Genomic DNA, 16,688 nt, shown 5'->3' with positions numbered 1-16,688 from the left:
TAGCACGTTGAAGATTTTATCATATTATGATTTATTTATTATGTTTATTTTTTTCCGTATTCAGTGATACTAACCCTCAAAATCGTAAAATTGGCACATAGGAAGTTTTTTCGCGGCAACGGCGATGTACAGTAAATTTTCAAATGCTTAAGAGAACGTCAAACTTAACAATATATGAAGCAATGTAGTACCTACCTAATTTGGTATACAAATAATATGAAGTCGATAAGTGATAACAAAAGTGTAGACGTAATAATTATTATATACCTAGTGACTGAAAAATAATAATTATGTTTGGTTAGACACTCGGATTTTCAAAAAAAAAAAGTGTTTAAAAATTAAAACAAAATATAGTGCATAAATTAATATAGTCCTTATCAATCGTTTTAACTTTTACTAATTAGTAATTACCTTGTAAGTTCAACACAATTTTAGAACAAGAACCAATATACATATTTTATTTAAATATATATAAATAACAAGCTGTCCCGACCCGGCGTTGCCCGTGTATTAGAATAGACACACAATCAGCTGATCGGATCGCTGTATCCCTGTGGTATGAAAAACCATAGAGATGTATTAATAACTATTGACACTATTGATAATCATAATTAATTAAAAATTAAAAACATGTTCTATCGGATCAAATTGTGAATTTAAACCTTTCTCGAATCAACTTAATCGCGCACACAAAATTTCATAAATATCTGTCCAGCCGTTTAGAAGGAGTTTGCATACTTACACGCGGACAGAAGAAATCTATATATAAAGATATACAGCCAATATACATAAGTTATTTTGGATTTTTTCGCTGAATTTGACCTCAGAATATTGTCAACCACGTCTGAATATTTTCATAATCGCAATTTGTGAGGGGGGGGGCTTAGCCAAAGTTGATTCCGTTCCATAAATTAATATTTAACATATAAAATCACATTTTTTACTTTTTTTCAATAGCTATAACTTACTTTTGCGTTTTTATTTTCAAAATCGAATACGTCATTGTTTCCAAAATGTCGTTATCTTTCAATTTCATAATTGGTGTTATTGTTCTAAAACAACCTTGGACTTAAGTATTACGCATTCTGCGTAACTATGTTTAGACGAAAAAAATTTTTTAAATCGCTGTCAAGGATGCTGTGATAGTTCGAAAAATAAAATAACTATCAAAAAAGAGTCTTAATTACTGAACTATAATTATACATCACAGTGTAAGCATTAAATTAAGACTTTGCAAAAAATTGCCTATAACTAACTCCTCAATTAATAGGATGTTAAGCGTCCCCTAAAAGTGTTTAAGCAATCGACCTTTCTTTTAGCAAAATTGTACTCCTTGTTGTTTTTTACATCGCCTCAATTAGTTGTAATAAAACAGTTTTGTGATATTTTTAAAGTGTTCTATTCGATTGAATATTTTTCCAAAATTGATTTTACAGTTTTTGTTCCATTTTCTTTTTTTTAACACAAAATCATTTGAAAATTACATTTTTTAGTTTTGAAAGTTGCTTATGTACAACATTGGAGGTGCAAAAAAAATGTATTGACGTGTATATTTTTCTGATTTTGTTCAAAATAGAAGGTTAAATATTATATTGATGTTAACCTATTCGAATACTATTACATATATTTTATAGTTTGAACTCAATATTGATTCAATCGTGCAAAAATATTTTGTACTTTAAGTTTTATTCGGAAAAACCCCAAAAAATACATTTTTTGGTTAAATACTAATCTGGCCTCGGTATTCCTCTAGCACGTAAATTTCTTTTGTAATTCCACACAAAAAATAAAAAATATAACAAAATTAAACATTTTCTAGTTTTCTAATTTCTAAAAAAATTCTTAAGTTCTAAATGAATTCTAGACCAATTCTGAATTCAGTAATGTAAATAACACAAACAAAACTTTATTTTAAATACATTTTTTTAAATGATTTAAACGAATAGAATACACTTTTTCCCCACAACTGGTTTCCCGCAGTATTTTATACATAAACTTTTCATATTTTAACTATAATTAAACAGTACTTGTAATGAGAGAAAAATTGTAGTGGGAAAAAAATGTAGTTCTATAAAAATGGCTGCGATAGTGAGACAAAAAAAATAACTTTCGTCGAACGGGCCAACTGGGTGCATTGGGTTAAATAATATACAGAATGATGGTTTTATCGTGAACCACTCAATATCCAATAGGGTTTAATAAGAAATACATTTTGTTGGGAGGGGGGTAAAAACAAAAAATTGTGAAAAATTTAGATCACATTAAACAAAAACAATATAAAAAATTTAATTAAATTTCTTGTTACCCCTCTACGAGATAGTGGTTCATGATAAAATGATGAAAAGAATCCTTAGTTCAGTATTAATAAGTATTCGCTATAATTAAAGCTCTAAATTAAGATTTTTTCCTGTACACTATACTCCTTAATAATTCTTACCTACCTACCTACCTAATGAACAAATTGTGTGGCGTCCTCAAAATACATTTTGTGACATAACTCTCGACGTTAATAACACACAATTCAATTTATTAATTCATGTTGCATAATCGTAATGTTTTAACCATAAAAACATGACGTGTTCATATAACCAAACTACGTGCAATTTAATAGTTATAACATTATACATTATATAATAAAATAAATCAATAGGTTAAAGTTCGGTCTACCTGTAAACTAATACCTATCTTCTCTTACCCATTTTGTAACAAATAAAGCAATTACCAAACTACCTCGTATACACTCGTTCTTAATTAATCTAACTTAATTTGTATTAATTGCTGATTGTGTAGCGCTTAAGATCTTGTATGTCATGCGAAATAAATTAATAAATCTAACTTAGTCAGACAGTCTTCATATCCATTTAAAAAAACTCATACACTCATATCATCTACATTCTACTTACATTTCACTTTTACTTTACACGGTCATAAATACACAATTTTATCATACAACACGCATGTTTCCCACCTCATTCTAGTACACTATATTATTATTTTTTTTTGGAAACAGAAAATAAATTATTATACACTGTATGACGTGAGTTTTTGTTGATGGTCCGAGTTTATCCTAATAAAACAACCTGAGCTTTTTATTGAAACTTCAATAATGATACAAAACAAATACATATTCTATATATAGAATGTCATGTTATGTCTCTTATATATTAAGTTCAAATGAACTATACATTACATTTTGTTTCTATACTCTAAACTTGTTAACTTATCATTAAAAGAATGTTTAAGACTATTAAAATATGTTTAAGACGAAGAGGACGAATAGCCAAATGGGTAAGGCGGCCTGAGAAAAAGAGCCGCTATCTCCTACTCCAACAACGGGCTAATAAGCCGTCCTGGATAGTGTATCCGTTAGGAAACCTCCTCCTGGGAGGTGTGGTGGTGGCCTTTAATGGGTTTCTGTAAACCAAATTACAACTTCCAAGTAAATTATTAATTTTTCATTAAAGCTATTTAACACAATATAAGCTAGTACAGTGACCAGTGGGGCGGGGGCATAGTGGGGATGGAGAGGCCACAGATCTACAGGAATTATTATAACTGAAAGTGATAAAATCACTTTTAAATAAACGCTTCGATGTGAATCTGTGGGTAGTATGTATAAATCACACATAGCAACCTAAAAACTGACTACAGTCAAAGTGTAATTTTTCCCTATTTTTTAGTTTTTCCTTAATAAAAAAAATTTTTGAGGAAATTGTGTAAGTTATAGCCCTATTCTAGATCTACCTTTCATCTAATTTTTATACATAAACCCTTAAAACTTTGCATGAAAAAGAGAAAGAAAGAAAAAAATTCCACCCATTTAGGAGAAAGGGTGTACGATAATTGTTTAGGCTGTCAACGTTTGTCGGTAGTACTATATCTTAAGAATATTCTATATATAAATTTTTGGGTTTTTTTTTATTTTAAAGGGGAAAGGAAAAACTTTTAAATTTTTTTGTTTAATTGAGCACTATACAGGTACGATTTCTGATCTTAAAAGCTGCTACACGAAGAAATCGGATTAGTGGCTTAAAAGATATCGTTGGTACAGACTCAAAAATATAAAAATAAAAACACAATACCTTCTCAGCTATTGCATCGAAGCTAATACTTTAGAATTATATCCTAATATTGCTATTACCTTTTCAGAATTGATCAGGTATTTAAGTATTAAACACACTTAATTTATAGTAGTTATCTAGATATCTATCCTAACATGAATAGTCTTATCTTATAATTAATATCATCATATAGCTAAACGGGCCATGAAGGCCCAACGCTGCTATCCGGGACGGGTTGTCAGTCCGTCGCCGGAGAAAGGAATGGCCCGTACAAAGTTTTTATCACAACAATAATACAAAAATCAATGTTTTGTATTTACATTACAATTTTTATACACGTTATACAATTTAAAAAAAAAGGACTATAACTAAAATTAAAAGTAATTTTGATTATTATTTTGATTAGATGTCAAAATGTAGTATAAATAAAAATATATGAAACTCTACTTGGCATTGCATATTGGTACATAAAGAAAGTGCATTGTCGTGATTATTATTTTTGGGTGCATTCATTCGGAATTCAAAAATTCTGCTAGCTGGTCTTTTGGTTTCATTATTATAATGACAATCCATCCAAATAATGCGCCATAACACCGGCAACAGTTTAATGCACGCCATGTTTCTGAAATTTTTGCTTCCACTTTACTGTTTGACATAATAGCCGCATCGTAAGTCGTACATGCAAACGATGCTAAAGCTGTTAGCACGTTTAAAAATAAAACCTAAAACAAAAATAATAATAAGCATATCAATCCTTATTAGCACTTATTTTAGGACATATAGAGTGGCTTTTTTTGTCTTGAAAGTTAAAAAAACACACATACTTACTAATATATATTTTGGTTTGAAGCTCTCACATTTGTACAGGTCAAAAATATCCAAAACTGTACACAAACACACAGCTGACAGTAAGAAGAATGACATCAATATTAAAGGTGATCTTTGGGAAGTTTCACCCAAAAATAGTTGGGCTAACGCGAGTCCAGCTAAAATACCTTGACTGACAGTACCCAATGATGCAAATATTCTTTGAGCTTTAGCTGCAATTGGTCGTAGATTGTTGTAATTAGTTGAGTGAGGTGAATGGATATTTTCAAAAAGACTATGCTGTTCGGTTTTAACAAAACGGTTTTTGTCCTGTACGTAAATGACAATTTTATTGGCATCGTTAGTTATTACAGGATGATGTGTTGTGCTGGAAAAAGGACTAGATGAGGTACGGACATCTTCTTTAACTTCTTCTAAAATGGCAGCGACTGTATTATGACCTGTATCCATGGCTTTCAAATATCATAACATAAGCTAAAAAAATTAAATATACATTGTTAAATAAAGATAACAACCAAACTAAGTATAAGAAAATACATAGCTTTTAAAAAACGAAAGTTACAATTCATTAAATAATTACAATAGATATTAAATCTGTACCTAATTTAACTTTTTTTAAATAGATACGTCCTAAAATATTAAAATAAAAATTAATATTATGTAACATTTGTTTCAATTTCTTTGTTATGTGGACATTTAATTTATAACATACTTCATACTTGTCAGTTTAACTAACCAGTAATTATTAGTAAAGAATACGCTTAATATATTAATTATATTTAACGTCTTTCATAAAAAAATTAAATATATTTACCCAACTATATCGTTACGGTTACAAACCACTCCTAAATTAGTAATTTACATTTGAATTACTATTCTGAATATCTGTAAATTAAACTATACTATTTTCATAGATTAAAATCATTATTTTTTCGAATATTAATAGGATATTATACTTAGACAAAAATTTTTTTTTTTTGAAATTCAATATAATAGTGACAAATATTATTTGTATACGAATAAAAAACTAGTAAAACGAATAACAAATTAAATATTAAATTTTAGTTATTTTCGTGTTGTCAAAACTTAAAATGAAAACAAATAATAAAACATTGATAACGACGACATTAGCGCCAATTATGGTTGATAAGATAAAGCAAAGAAGCTTATAAGTTATGCAATTTAAAATATCTTTGAGATAAAAAGGTTGACGTGGGTTATATTTTGATAACGTATTCGTGTAAACAAAATTTTGAATGGCCAAAAGTAAAAATTAAAATAAAAATAATTTTAGTAGAAGCCAGAAGGTATTAGGCAACTAGAATAAAAGTATATAATTTGGTGTACATCGTATTCTAAACTAACTACTGAATTTTGTTATCAAGTACTGTTGTTAAAAAATATTAAAAATGTTTGACAATCTATCTATTTGGAAATGGCATATGGTAAGAAAATAATAAACTCAAGAGTTGAAGAGAAAACTCAACTTGAATGCTTTAAAAAATCATTATAAGGGAAAAGAAGTCAAGATTTTTAAAATCCTATTTTAATGAAGTTGGACTTGAGATTTTCAGAATTTTGAAAACCGAAGTACTATTTAACTATAACAAAATTAATTTTTTAGCTTTTTTTTTTATTATTTTCAAATGATGAGTTAGCACTTGCAATACCCTAACTTAGTTTTTATTTTAAGACTAACATTAATTTTGAGCAAAACTTTAATAATAAAAAAATGGTTTGATTTGAAAAGATTGAATTATATGTAGCTACCAATAAAGAATTGATTGCTTGGACTACAAACAAAATTCAATATCAATAAAACTAAAAAATATGTACTTAGCAAGGTTACCTCGTTACTGGACACATACATAAATAGGTTTTTCTGTTTAAGATAGCAAGTTTCATTGTATTCATTAAATTTAGCAATGAAAGAATACTTAATTTTTTATACGTTTAAGTAGGTGACACTTGAGGTGATTAATAACATCGTACAACACTAAATATATTTATGTACTATTTTGTTTTAGGATTTTGTTGGACAAAAACATGCAGAGTACTTATTTAGAACTATTATTACATTATGTGGCGTAAGTATAATAGAGTTATTGCATTATAATGTATGATGTGCTTATCAATTTCATTTTGTGATATTGTTTCAGTTCGTCGGCTTTATTTTAGGATATGTTAAAGAGCAATTCTCAATCACTATTGGTTTAACATTGATTGGATTTTTTGTTTCTGCTCTTGTAAGTAAACTTACATTTTTTTTATAAATCCTAAATTCACGCTAATAACATATTCTAGATATTCAATCGATAGGTAACATGTCTATATTTTTAATTTGACTAAATTTTCCTCTTAGTATAGTTTATGAGGTATAATTTATTAGGTTATTGATTTTTGAATTCATCATATTAGTTTGTCAAATTAAGTCTTAAATAGATGGTTTCAACCTCTATTTCTATTAAAGGACTAGGAGTAGGCAATTTTTTCTCATATAAACATTAATTTAAATATATGTCAGCTTTGTTTACGTTAGAAAAATGTTGCCGAGTCTGGAAATGTTGTGATACTTGATTACCTACTAATAAAATTAAAAAAAGTCTTAAAGAATCTGATAATTTTTCATATCAAACCACTTGATAGTTAGTAAATGTTTTTAGTTCTTTAATTTAAAATTTTAATAAATCACATAAAGTTTACTCTTCACTATTTGATGTTTAAGAAATAAACATTATGTTTAATTGCTTATGAATCCTCATTAATCAAAAAAAATTCTATTTGTTTTGTGAAATTTAACAAAATCATTAATTTTTTTTTTGTGCATTTATAGTTGACAATCCCACCTTGGCCTTTTTATGCTCGCAATCCTTTAAAATGGCAAAAAGTGAGAAAACCGGCAAAGCAAATTGAAACTGAAGAAAACAAAGATGAAAAGGATAAGAAAAAGAAAAAAAAGTAATTACTAAGTTGTGGGTGTTATGCTGTTCAGACATTTAAATATTATGTATATTCTTCCTATCATATGTTATGTAAATTATAGTTTGTTTAAAATAAACACGTAAACATATACCTGGCAACTTTGTCTCTTTTAACTAAAAATCATGAGTGCTACTGAAAATTCTGTTGACGCAAATTCTAAATTAATTCATGATATCAAACTTGGAAGGCCACTGGATTACTCATTTAAGAGTCTAAGGACCCTTTCTAGTAAACATCCATAATTGATATTGTGAACCAAAAATACCAATTTTGTTCAATTCTTAGAGCTTGGAGATGAGAAACCGAGGTCATTAAGAGTACGCGGTGTACCAGATCGTGGACCACAGAAAAAATTCATCTGTGGCGCCATTTGGTTAAATAACAATAATTTAACCATTTTAAATGGGTTAAAAAGCTTTGTAGATGATCTGATTGAGCTTCCTATGCACTTAAGTTGGCTTGATTTATCATTTAATGAGTTCGCACGGGTTGATGAAGTAAGCAAAATTAATTTGTCACAACTCAATTAATAATAATATTAAACAAAGAATTTCTACTTTGTAAAATTTAAAGGTTCATTTTTACCAATATGTACAATTTTATATTTACCTCTTTTAATTTTAGGAAATTCTTTATTTTAAAAATTTACGCATACTATACTTGCATGGCAATCATTTAAAAGACTTGAGAGAAGTGGCAAAACTCAAAGAACTTCCTAATTTAAGGTCGCTAACACTGTACGGTAATTTGGTGTCTAGAATATGTCATTACCGTGGTTATGTACTCGCCTATCTTCCACAAATTTCCAGTCTAGATTTTACAAAAATAACTCGTCAAGAGAGATTAGCTGTCACTCCGGCTGGAACTAACCAAGAAATACTGGCTAGTTTTTAAAATTAAATATGTACCTTGATATCAAAATAAATTAGAAGTGTAAACCTTTTTTTTTGTTTCTCTATTTTTGGTATAGTTTTAGAGCAAGGTGGACTAATGTCTTCCTCTTTTAAACATAATGAATACAATTTTCGAAATTTAACCACTGAACTCTAATAAAACATTTATTTAATTAGATAAATACCAAATAACTTTTTTTAATGTAGAAGGTTTATGAAAAAATTAAAGTTTATTTGTAATAAATTACAAGAAATAATTGTGTATTCGCAATAATTATTAAATAATTAAAGTAGACCAGAAGTTGAATTAGTAGTGTTGATATTTTGAGATACAACTCCGTTGGAACCATTCGTAATTACAGCGGATTCTTTTTCGGCTGCTTTATTTAAAGCTTCAACTTCAGCTAAACTTAAATGCGTTATAAATCGAAGTCGTTTTTGTAATGGTAGACGCAATCGCCGGACAATACCGTCTACCTCAGACTTCATCAAATTGCCCACATATTGGTATTTAATATGATACAATAAATCACAAATAGGATCCATGTAATGTAGAGTATGGACATTTTTATCCACTCTTTCCAAGGCGTTGAATAGCTGAACGATAATATCTAGTATAGATGGATATGGTTTCTCCAGATTGTATCGAGACAGAAATGGGGCAAACAAATGACATAAAAATATGAATTGTTCTTCACTATAAACCGCAGGTACCAACTTTTCTTTTACAAATCTAGTTTAAAATTGAAAATTGTATTACTTTCTTATCCTTTGTTAAAAATGAGATTTGTATTTAAAAAAAAATTATTTACTGTTGAAATGAAGTGATATGTCCAACGCCAGCGTGATGCCATGTTGCATGGGCTAAAGCCAACATGTATGAAAATCGGTTGTCGAGCATACAGCTGTGAGTAAGATCAAAATTGAATAGTTGAAAAGGAGTATGAATATACTTCCATGAACTTAGGCACGGACTTTGTAACAGTTGCAATATACGGTCTTGCAAGGTCACCCAAAATGGCTCGGGTAGAGCCGACATGATTAGACCAAAACTGTTAATCCAATGATGAATTTCTTTTGACGGTATTTCCGTGTATCTATAATACAGAATAAATTAATAACGCTGTCTAACCTCGGCGGTACCGAGGTTAAGAGCATACAGAGTCCACCTTGTGCCAACTAATATTCGCTGTTAATATTACCTCTTCATAATGACATCTATTAAAGAATTAGCCACTGTATCTGGAGACAACGGAAGAGCCATAAGTTCTACACAAGTCATATAAAGGGCGTAAACAGCAGGATTGGGAAACTCGTTAAATCTCCAATCGATGTTTGGAAATTTTACACTGCTGTTCATAGCTGTAAACCATGTGCTCAGGAAAATTGACAAACATTTTTTTTAAATTTAATAAATGAAAGCGGTGAAGCGTCATAGGGGACTATAGACATACTAAGAAAGGGGGAAAATTATTTGGTTATATTTAATTTAAATAACTATTTTTAAACAAATTTTTAAGTAAAATATTTTAGATTGACGCCTCACCACTGATAAAATGACTATTATTTTATCATATAAAGAGTAATTTTATAGACATAATCTAACAAGTACACTATAAGTCACTATATTTTATTAAATTAATGTGTTTTTGAAAGACTAATAAAAAAGGATACTGTCTGTAATTCTTTTGACAAGCATTACATAGTATTCGAGATCAGGCAACCAAATGGGATTAGGTGGTGTTACAGAATTGTCCGTGCTGGCACCTATTGTATTATTTGTTGATGAAGTTGCTGGTTGCATATACCTTTGGTAAGATTCCGATAACGTCCAACAACAACGAGTTTCACACATGGATCCAAGTATAGCGCATACTAGCCTGCGTTTTAAAGATGGTCTTTCACGCAATTTTGATTCATAGTAATGCAATGTGTTATACAAATACGTGACTGGACGATCTAATAAAATATTTTAGAAATTAAAAAAAAAAAACAGCAGTTATAAAACATTAATATTTTAATTACCGTGAAATTTATATAAGCAACCCAAATGGTCTAAAAGTGTTTCTAACGATTTTGATACAGGCGGCAGCTCTAGGTATCTATGAATTACAATGTCAAATACCTAGAATTTAAAATTGGTAATAGAATAAAAACAGAAGAAGAGGGGTTGTAATTTACAATTCATATTGAACAGACAATAGGAGATTTGTCAAGGAAATTAGTAGACAAACGAGGAGTATGAAACGGGATAAAGAAACGAGTAGAGCGAGACTGTATATGTAATTTACAAAGAAATCGACATTACAGTTACTTAATGCTCAAAATAGATAAAAAAATAAGCATGCAAGAAGCATCACATTTTTTCAGTAAATTTTTCCTTAGTTAAAATTCATTGATAAAAAAGCAACAGGTAGATAGAAGTAATAGAACTAAGTTTAAAAACCAAAGGGAAAATGTTGAAGGATTTATTGAACAAAAAGACTCTAAGCAATTACATTGAAAAACCTGATCTGAAACTAGATTGTCACCTTGAATACAATCTGTATTAACAGACTAAATATTGAGAAGGGAAATTAGTATGTTACAAGTTTTAAGAATACTAATACATAAATGCAGTAACCACAAAAACAAAGAATGGCTGGTTAGACATTTTTCGACTCGAAACCAAACTTTACTCATTATTAAACTGTAAGACTTACTGGTAAAAATCTAAGACACACATTACCGAAGTACACAGGTAAAGGTTGATAAGATGCCGGTTCTAAAATTCCTTCTGGTGCAAACTTTTCTGGATACTTCCTATGGAATGCTAAATGTTTTTCATGCCTATACAGTAAAATATAATTTTAGTAAACTAAATGCAAGAATGTAATAATATCTTTCACATTCATTACCAATTAGATTGCTTCCAATGTTCTGGAGAGTTTTCTTTGACAAATTCTTGAACGCGAGCTCTAAATTCTGCACCCTTGAATAGTAGTAGTTGTATAATAAAGAAACAAACTTGTGCTTCACTTCCTTCTTGAGTACGAAGTGCCTGTAATTTATTTTTAATTTAAAATCATATACCTATTAATTCTTTCCTTTTTATGGACTATACACTACAACATTTTTTAATGAATATACTTAAAATTAAAATACAAGAAAAGTGGAAGTAGCCAATAAGTTTCTGGTCAGATATGAACGTAATTGTTCAAAGTAATTCAGAAGTCTTTAGACAGTTGAGAGAACTCAGTGGGTACTTTTATTTTCCTTGTACTTTATTTGTTACATACCAAGCACAAAACAAGTCGATCTATCGTAACAATATTATATTTCCAAATCATACTGTTGATAGCATCGACACATTTGTTGACATGTTGACCTTCTTCAGATACTGCAAACTTAAATACTAAATAATCACAAAATTTACGAAGGTGTGCAGATAGTGCTCGCGCACCAATTCTTTCTAAAATTCTAAAAAAAATTAATAAGGAAAAATTAATAAAATTTATTCAGAAGGGGCTCATTATTTTTTTTAAACCGACTTGTAAGCAATAGGATTGATTCTGTCTGTTTCTAAAATCATTTTCCACAATAAACATAAAAATAACGGATGAGCTCCAGGAACGGAAAAATGAGCTATTATGTCATTTTCATTTGTCATTGAAGCCCAATTACGATATTCTTCTTCGACGGCTTTCTAAACAAAATAATATTATATAAGTATATTATATTCAGGGGTCGGGAAAAAGTTCCATAAAAATTTACATTTTATACTTTTATTAAAATAAACTTCCTTAATTAAAATGTTTTACTGAATTGACAACTATCTTACACATTACAAAAATGATAAAAATAGATGTAAAAAAAATAATAATAGGGTCAAAAACATTTTTATTTGAAACCTTGATGTTTTTTTTTTTGTAAATCAAATATTACTTTTTTAATTAGAGGGTTAAGTGTGAAATTTGCCCAAAACTTTAACCGGACAAAAAGTTAGATCTAAGTATTACTCAGCAAACGACTTGGGAGCAATATGAAAAATAAATTGAAATTGACTTACTTTGAGTTGCTGCTTGTTTTCTTTAGTAACTGGGTTATGAACAAAAAAATCAGCGAGAGCTGGCGGGAAGCACTGCAACGTATGTTGTGCCCAATTGTGAGGTGTATTTGTCATGATTGTTGTGAGAAGTTCTTTGCACCAGGAACCTTCTTGACCTGCCGATGTCCCTGTAATGTGCATGGATCTGGCTAATGTCAAAACAAGAGCACGGTTGAGTTCTTCACACTCGGCAGATACTAAAGTTTTTGGTTCGCTGAGGAAACGTGAAAGCGGCGGCTGCACTTCATTACTTCCGAGGCTAGTAATTAGACGTAATGCTGTACTTTCAACGCTAAAAATAATTTTAAATTTTTATCTCTTTTGTTTATAACTTATTAGCACATTCTAAAATACCATAAATGTAGTTGGGTTTGATTTGTTTGTGGAACGGCCGCTAAACTGTGCAAATGCGAAAGAAGTTGGACCCTGTAATGCGGTTGAATATGATGCATTCTGTAGCTAAACATTTCTAATAGCGTGTATAGAATTCCCCAAGCGTGAGATTTGAATACCGTGGGTAATACTTGACCTGCGTAATTCATAAAAATAAATAAGCAAATTTAAGTTTGTATAAACTTTACTGACTTATAAATCCTTTGATGCCCAACGATTCTATTTCCGTGTAAACCAAAAGTCTGCTATACGTTTCGACTAAGGCCGGAGCCAGTGCCATATTTGATTTGGATTGTGCTAACTTAATCACATGAGTTACAATGCTGTGTATCAAACTCATCTTTGCGTGAATAGTCAAGGAATCTAAAACAGCCATACTAAGCGGTGTGGTAGGGCCCATAGTGCCAGAAGACGATGCACTTCCACTTATTGGACTCGTAGTTCCTCCGGAGCCGGGTACAGCAGCTACTGGCGAAGTGCCTCCAACGGTAGGTGTGACTACTGGAGATTGAGTCGGTTGCTGAGGGTTGGACGTAACACCAGACAAGTTTCGGCTGCCGGTATTACCTAATACGGCTTCACAAAGAGCAGCCATTGGTCGAGATAAATATTCATTATTCGTAGAGAATGCGTTACACACTAATACTACACGATAATCAGTGCCCATGCATAAGGCACCGTTAGCGGGCTGAACAAGTTGTTGTAAGTAACTAAAACAAAAATTGAATATTAATAAAATGTCTTTAAAAAAAACAATTATAGCCATTTGCACCAACTATACTTAAATTTTAAGAAGAGTAACCTATAGTTACAGTATTGTTATACTACCCTTAAATTTTAAGCATAGTTGGTACAAAAGGTCACTAGTCTCATAAAAACATACTCATGGTGTGCTTTTAACGCAAGCGGTATTGGTCTATGAAATTTGATACTATCCATATGAGCTTTACGTAACAAATGTATCCAAATACAAGTAACGGCCATTTGATGTGTACACAGCGGACTGGTTATATCCGGAACCGGTAAGGGTTCTTTTTCGGGATATAAGAGATCGTATAATTTCAATACTGGCAATATATTTTCTAACTAAAATCATTTGAATGTTTCTTAGAGCTATTGAAATTGTGTGGTTGTTTTTGGATACTTACAGAACTCCGTTGAATACTCCCCGAAATGTATTGTAACAGTACCCACATCAATCTATCTCTCGATCTGTGTAAATCTTTTTTCAGTAACTAAAAAAAGAAATTGTAGATATTAATAAAAAAAAAAACAGTAGAAATACATTTTTTAAAAACATTTTATGTTTGAAAATGGTTTTAGAAATGTATTAATATTTCCCTATACTTTTTAAATTTATTTAAAGTATTTAATTTCTAATTAATCAAATTAATTGTTTTACAAGTACATATTATCGTAATATTTTGTACTTCATAGTTCAAATACCGAATGTTAAGTATTTTGCCCATATTTTGTAATTACTCAAAAGAATGAACGTAAATGTTTAAGTACTTTTTCGTGAAGAGCATTAACAATGTTTGGGAACACAGAAAACTGAAACAGTATAAAATAAATCAATTGGCTAGATATGTGCAACCAAAGCCAATGATTTTCATCAGGATCTGCGCCCTCTGTTATTTCTTTATCGCTTCTCTCCATTGACCGTATAATCAACTCGACCAACTGTTCTTCCAAAACTCTACATCGTTGTTTGGTCTAAAAAAAAAAAAAAAAATGAGTAAACTCAACATAAAATTAAAATAAACAGTAATACAAAGTTTTATTTTTTCTACCCCTTTTTGTAATCCAAGCATTGAGCAAACAGTGTCTCTAGAATAAGGCTGTTCGAGCACGTATCTGAAAAGTTTTATTTGAGGCTGCATAAGTTGTTTAGGGTATGGAATATTTCCTTTCAGCGTTAATTTTAATGTATCTGAGTCCAATTTCCATGGCATGATCATTTCGTCGTTATAACCAGAATGTTCTACAACAGGCAACATCGTAGATTGACCAATTATCGATGTCATTTGTGCCGCACCTCTAAAACTTTCTATGAAATTTGATACTAAACAGCCTAATTTCTTGACAAAAAAAAAATTAATAAATAATTGATTAAAATGTTTTTTATTCAAACAGTAAAAGCATAAGCTGAAATTTTACCCAATGTGGCCATCCTTTTTTATCATTATACAACTTGAGAATTTCGTTTATAACAAAATAACCTGGAAGGAGACACGCTTCTCTATCAAACATATACCGAATTACATCTTCCAGTACGAGAAATTGGGGCAACAACGAAGCCGGTAATACTTTTGGCATAGCATTTACTTTTTCAAGACAACTCTATATATTAACAGAATAATATTAATTTTATTTGGTATATAGTTAAACACAATTTATTCACCTTCATTATTTCTCTGACTCCTTTATAATCGACTGTGGCTAATATAGATTTTACTATGTGAAAACATTCTATCCAAAATCCGGAATTCGTATACACAAGATACTCGGAATGCATTATACATTCACACATTAACCTAAAATTAAAAAAAGGCGATGAAAACCACTCTTTTACAATATATTTTACATATTAAGTTTTTTTTTGGTACATTACAAAGAAATAATATTTTTAAATTAACAATATCGTAACTTTTGATATTCTAATATAGAATGGATTATAAACATTATTAGTTGTGATTACTTTGAAGAAATTCCATGGTTTTGGACCATTTTCTGTAGCATATTAAGAAAAACTTTTTGGCGAACACCAACTGTCAGTGTAGAAGCTGTTTTCAGCACTAATTTGATTGCGGTGCCCTGTTGTTCTTCCGGTAATCGTGTGATAACTGCAGTAAGATTTAGAAACAGCTTATCCATTTGTTCATTATTTTGAAGAGAGTCTTTATGAACATAGCCATTAAAAGCTTCGGTGAGTTCATCTACTTTCTGAAAAACATACGGCAATAGAAAATGAAAATTATTAAATACAGAAATCAAATTAACTATGTTGTATTACAGCTATGTCGCTGAGTATTTGGATGATGTTTGCTTCAGTCATTTTGATGTATCGACTAACGAAATGAACTTTAAAGTACAACTATTGACATGTCCATCATTTAATGGTTGGTGTTTGGATCGAAAAATATTAACATTATCATATTATCATGTGTGTAATCAAATAACTAGTTAAATTTTATGTAATCCAGCTTCATTTGAGTAACAATATATAAAAATTCTGTGTGACTGAAAGATGCCGATCGTGGCTTGTTTACACATAGGTGTTATAATTTATATTTAATTGTAATCTTTTAAAAAAAAAGCAACAACAACAAATCCAGTGATAACAACTGTTCGCCGGCAAAATATTATTTGGTAGTCGGTTACTTACCATTTTTTTTTTTTTTTGGATAAGGTAACCATTGATAATTTGTAAATATATTTGAT

General features: G+C 29.9%; 4 protein-coding genes across 4 annotated transcripts; 2 read left to right on the top strand and 2 right to left on the bottom strand.

The window, feature by feature from the left end:
• Positions 1–3,272: 3,272 nt before the first annotated feature.
• On the bottom strand, positions 3,273–5,950 carry LOC126839884 (uncharacterized). Its single transcript, XM_050575314.1, has 3 exons — positions 5,704–5,950; positions 4,890–5,363; positions 3,273–4,783 (listed from the first exon to the last, which is right to left on the bottom strand). The coding sequence occupies exons 2-3, from the start codon at positions 5,337–5,339 to the stop codon at positions 4,571–4,573; spliced, it is 663 nt and encodes a 220-aa protein (XP_050431271.1). The 5' UTR covers positions 5,340–5,363; positions 5,704–5,950; the 3' UTR covers positions 3,273–4,570.
• Positions 5,951–6,132: 182 nt separating this feature from the next.
• LOC126839891 (signal peptidase complex subunit 1) lies at positions 6,133–7,969 on the top strand. The gene is made up of 4 exons (XM_050575326.1): positions 6,133–6,334; positions 6,917–6,976; positions 7,049–7,135; positions 7,723–7,969. The coding sequence occupies exons 1-4, from the start codon at positions 6,299–6,301 to the stop codon at positions 7,849–7,851; spliced, it is 312 nt and encodes a 103-aa protein (XP_050431283.1). The 5' UTR covers positions 6,133–6,298; the 3' UTR covers positions 7,852–7,969.
• Positions 7,970–7,993: 24 nt separating this feature from the next.
• LOC126839936 (leucine-rich repeat-containing protein 51-like) lies at positions 7,994–8,765 on the top strand. The gene is made up of 3 exons (XM_050575404.1): positions 7,994–8,099; positions 8,157–8,368; positions 8,496–8,765. The coding sequence occupies exons 1-3, from the start codon at positions 7,994–7,996 to the stop codon at positions 8,763–8,765; spliced, it is 588 nt and encodes a 195-aa protein (XP_050431361.1).
• A 210-nt stretch (positions 8,766–8,975) lies between these two features.
• Positions 8,976–16,543, bottom strand: LOC126839898 (mediator of RNA polymerase II transcription subunit 23). Its single transcript, XM_050575335.1, has 20 exons — positions 16,261–16,543; positions 15,946–16,190; positions 15,649–15,781; positions 15,405–15,587; positions 15,038–15,325; positions 14,757–14,960; positions 14,393–14,479; positions 14,128–14,330; positions 13,437–13,954; positions 13,206–13,380; positions 12,813–13,143; positions 12,295–12,449; positions 12,043–12,223; positions 11,662–11,804; positions 11,467–11,593; positions 10,790–10,889; positions 10,439–10,723; positions 9,967–10,126; positions 9,577–9,861; positions 8,976–9,497 (listed from the first exon to the last, which is right to left on the bottom strand). Exons 1-20 carry the CDS (start codon positions 16,300–16,302, stop codon positions 9,050–9,052), a joined length of 4,293 nt encoding a protein of 1,430 aa, XP_050431292.1. The 5' UTR covers positions 16,303–16,543; the 3' UTR covers positions 8,976–9,049.
• Positions 16,544–16,688: the final 145 nt, after the last annotated feature.

The sequence above is a fragment of the Adelges cooleyi genome, unplaced genomic scaffold (assembly GCF_023614345.1).
Source record: "Adelges cooleyi isolate 19-005CV unplaced genomic scaffold, UGA_ACOO_1.1 ACOO_flye_CR_arks_rails_tigmint_CR_PRNA_31, whole genome shotgun sequence".
Lineage (NCBI taxonomy): Eukaryota > Metazoa > Arthropoda > Insecta > Hemiptera > Adelgidae > Adelges > Adelges cooleyi.
This window is presented reverse-complemented; position numbering and strand designations above follow the sequence as displayed.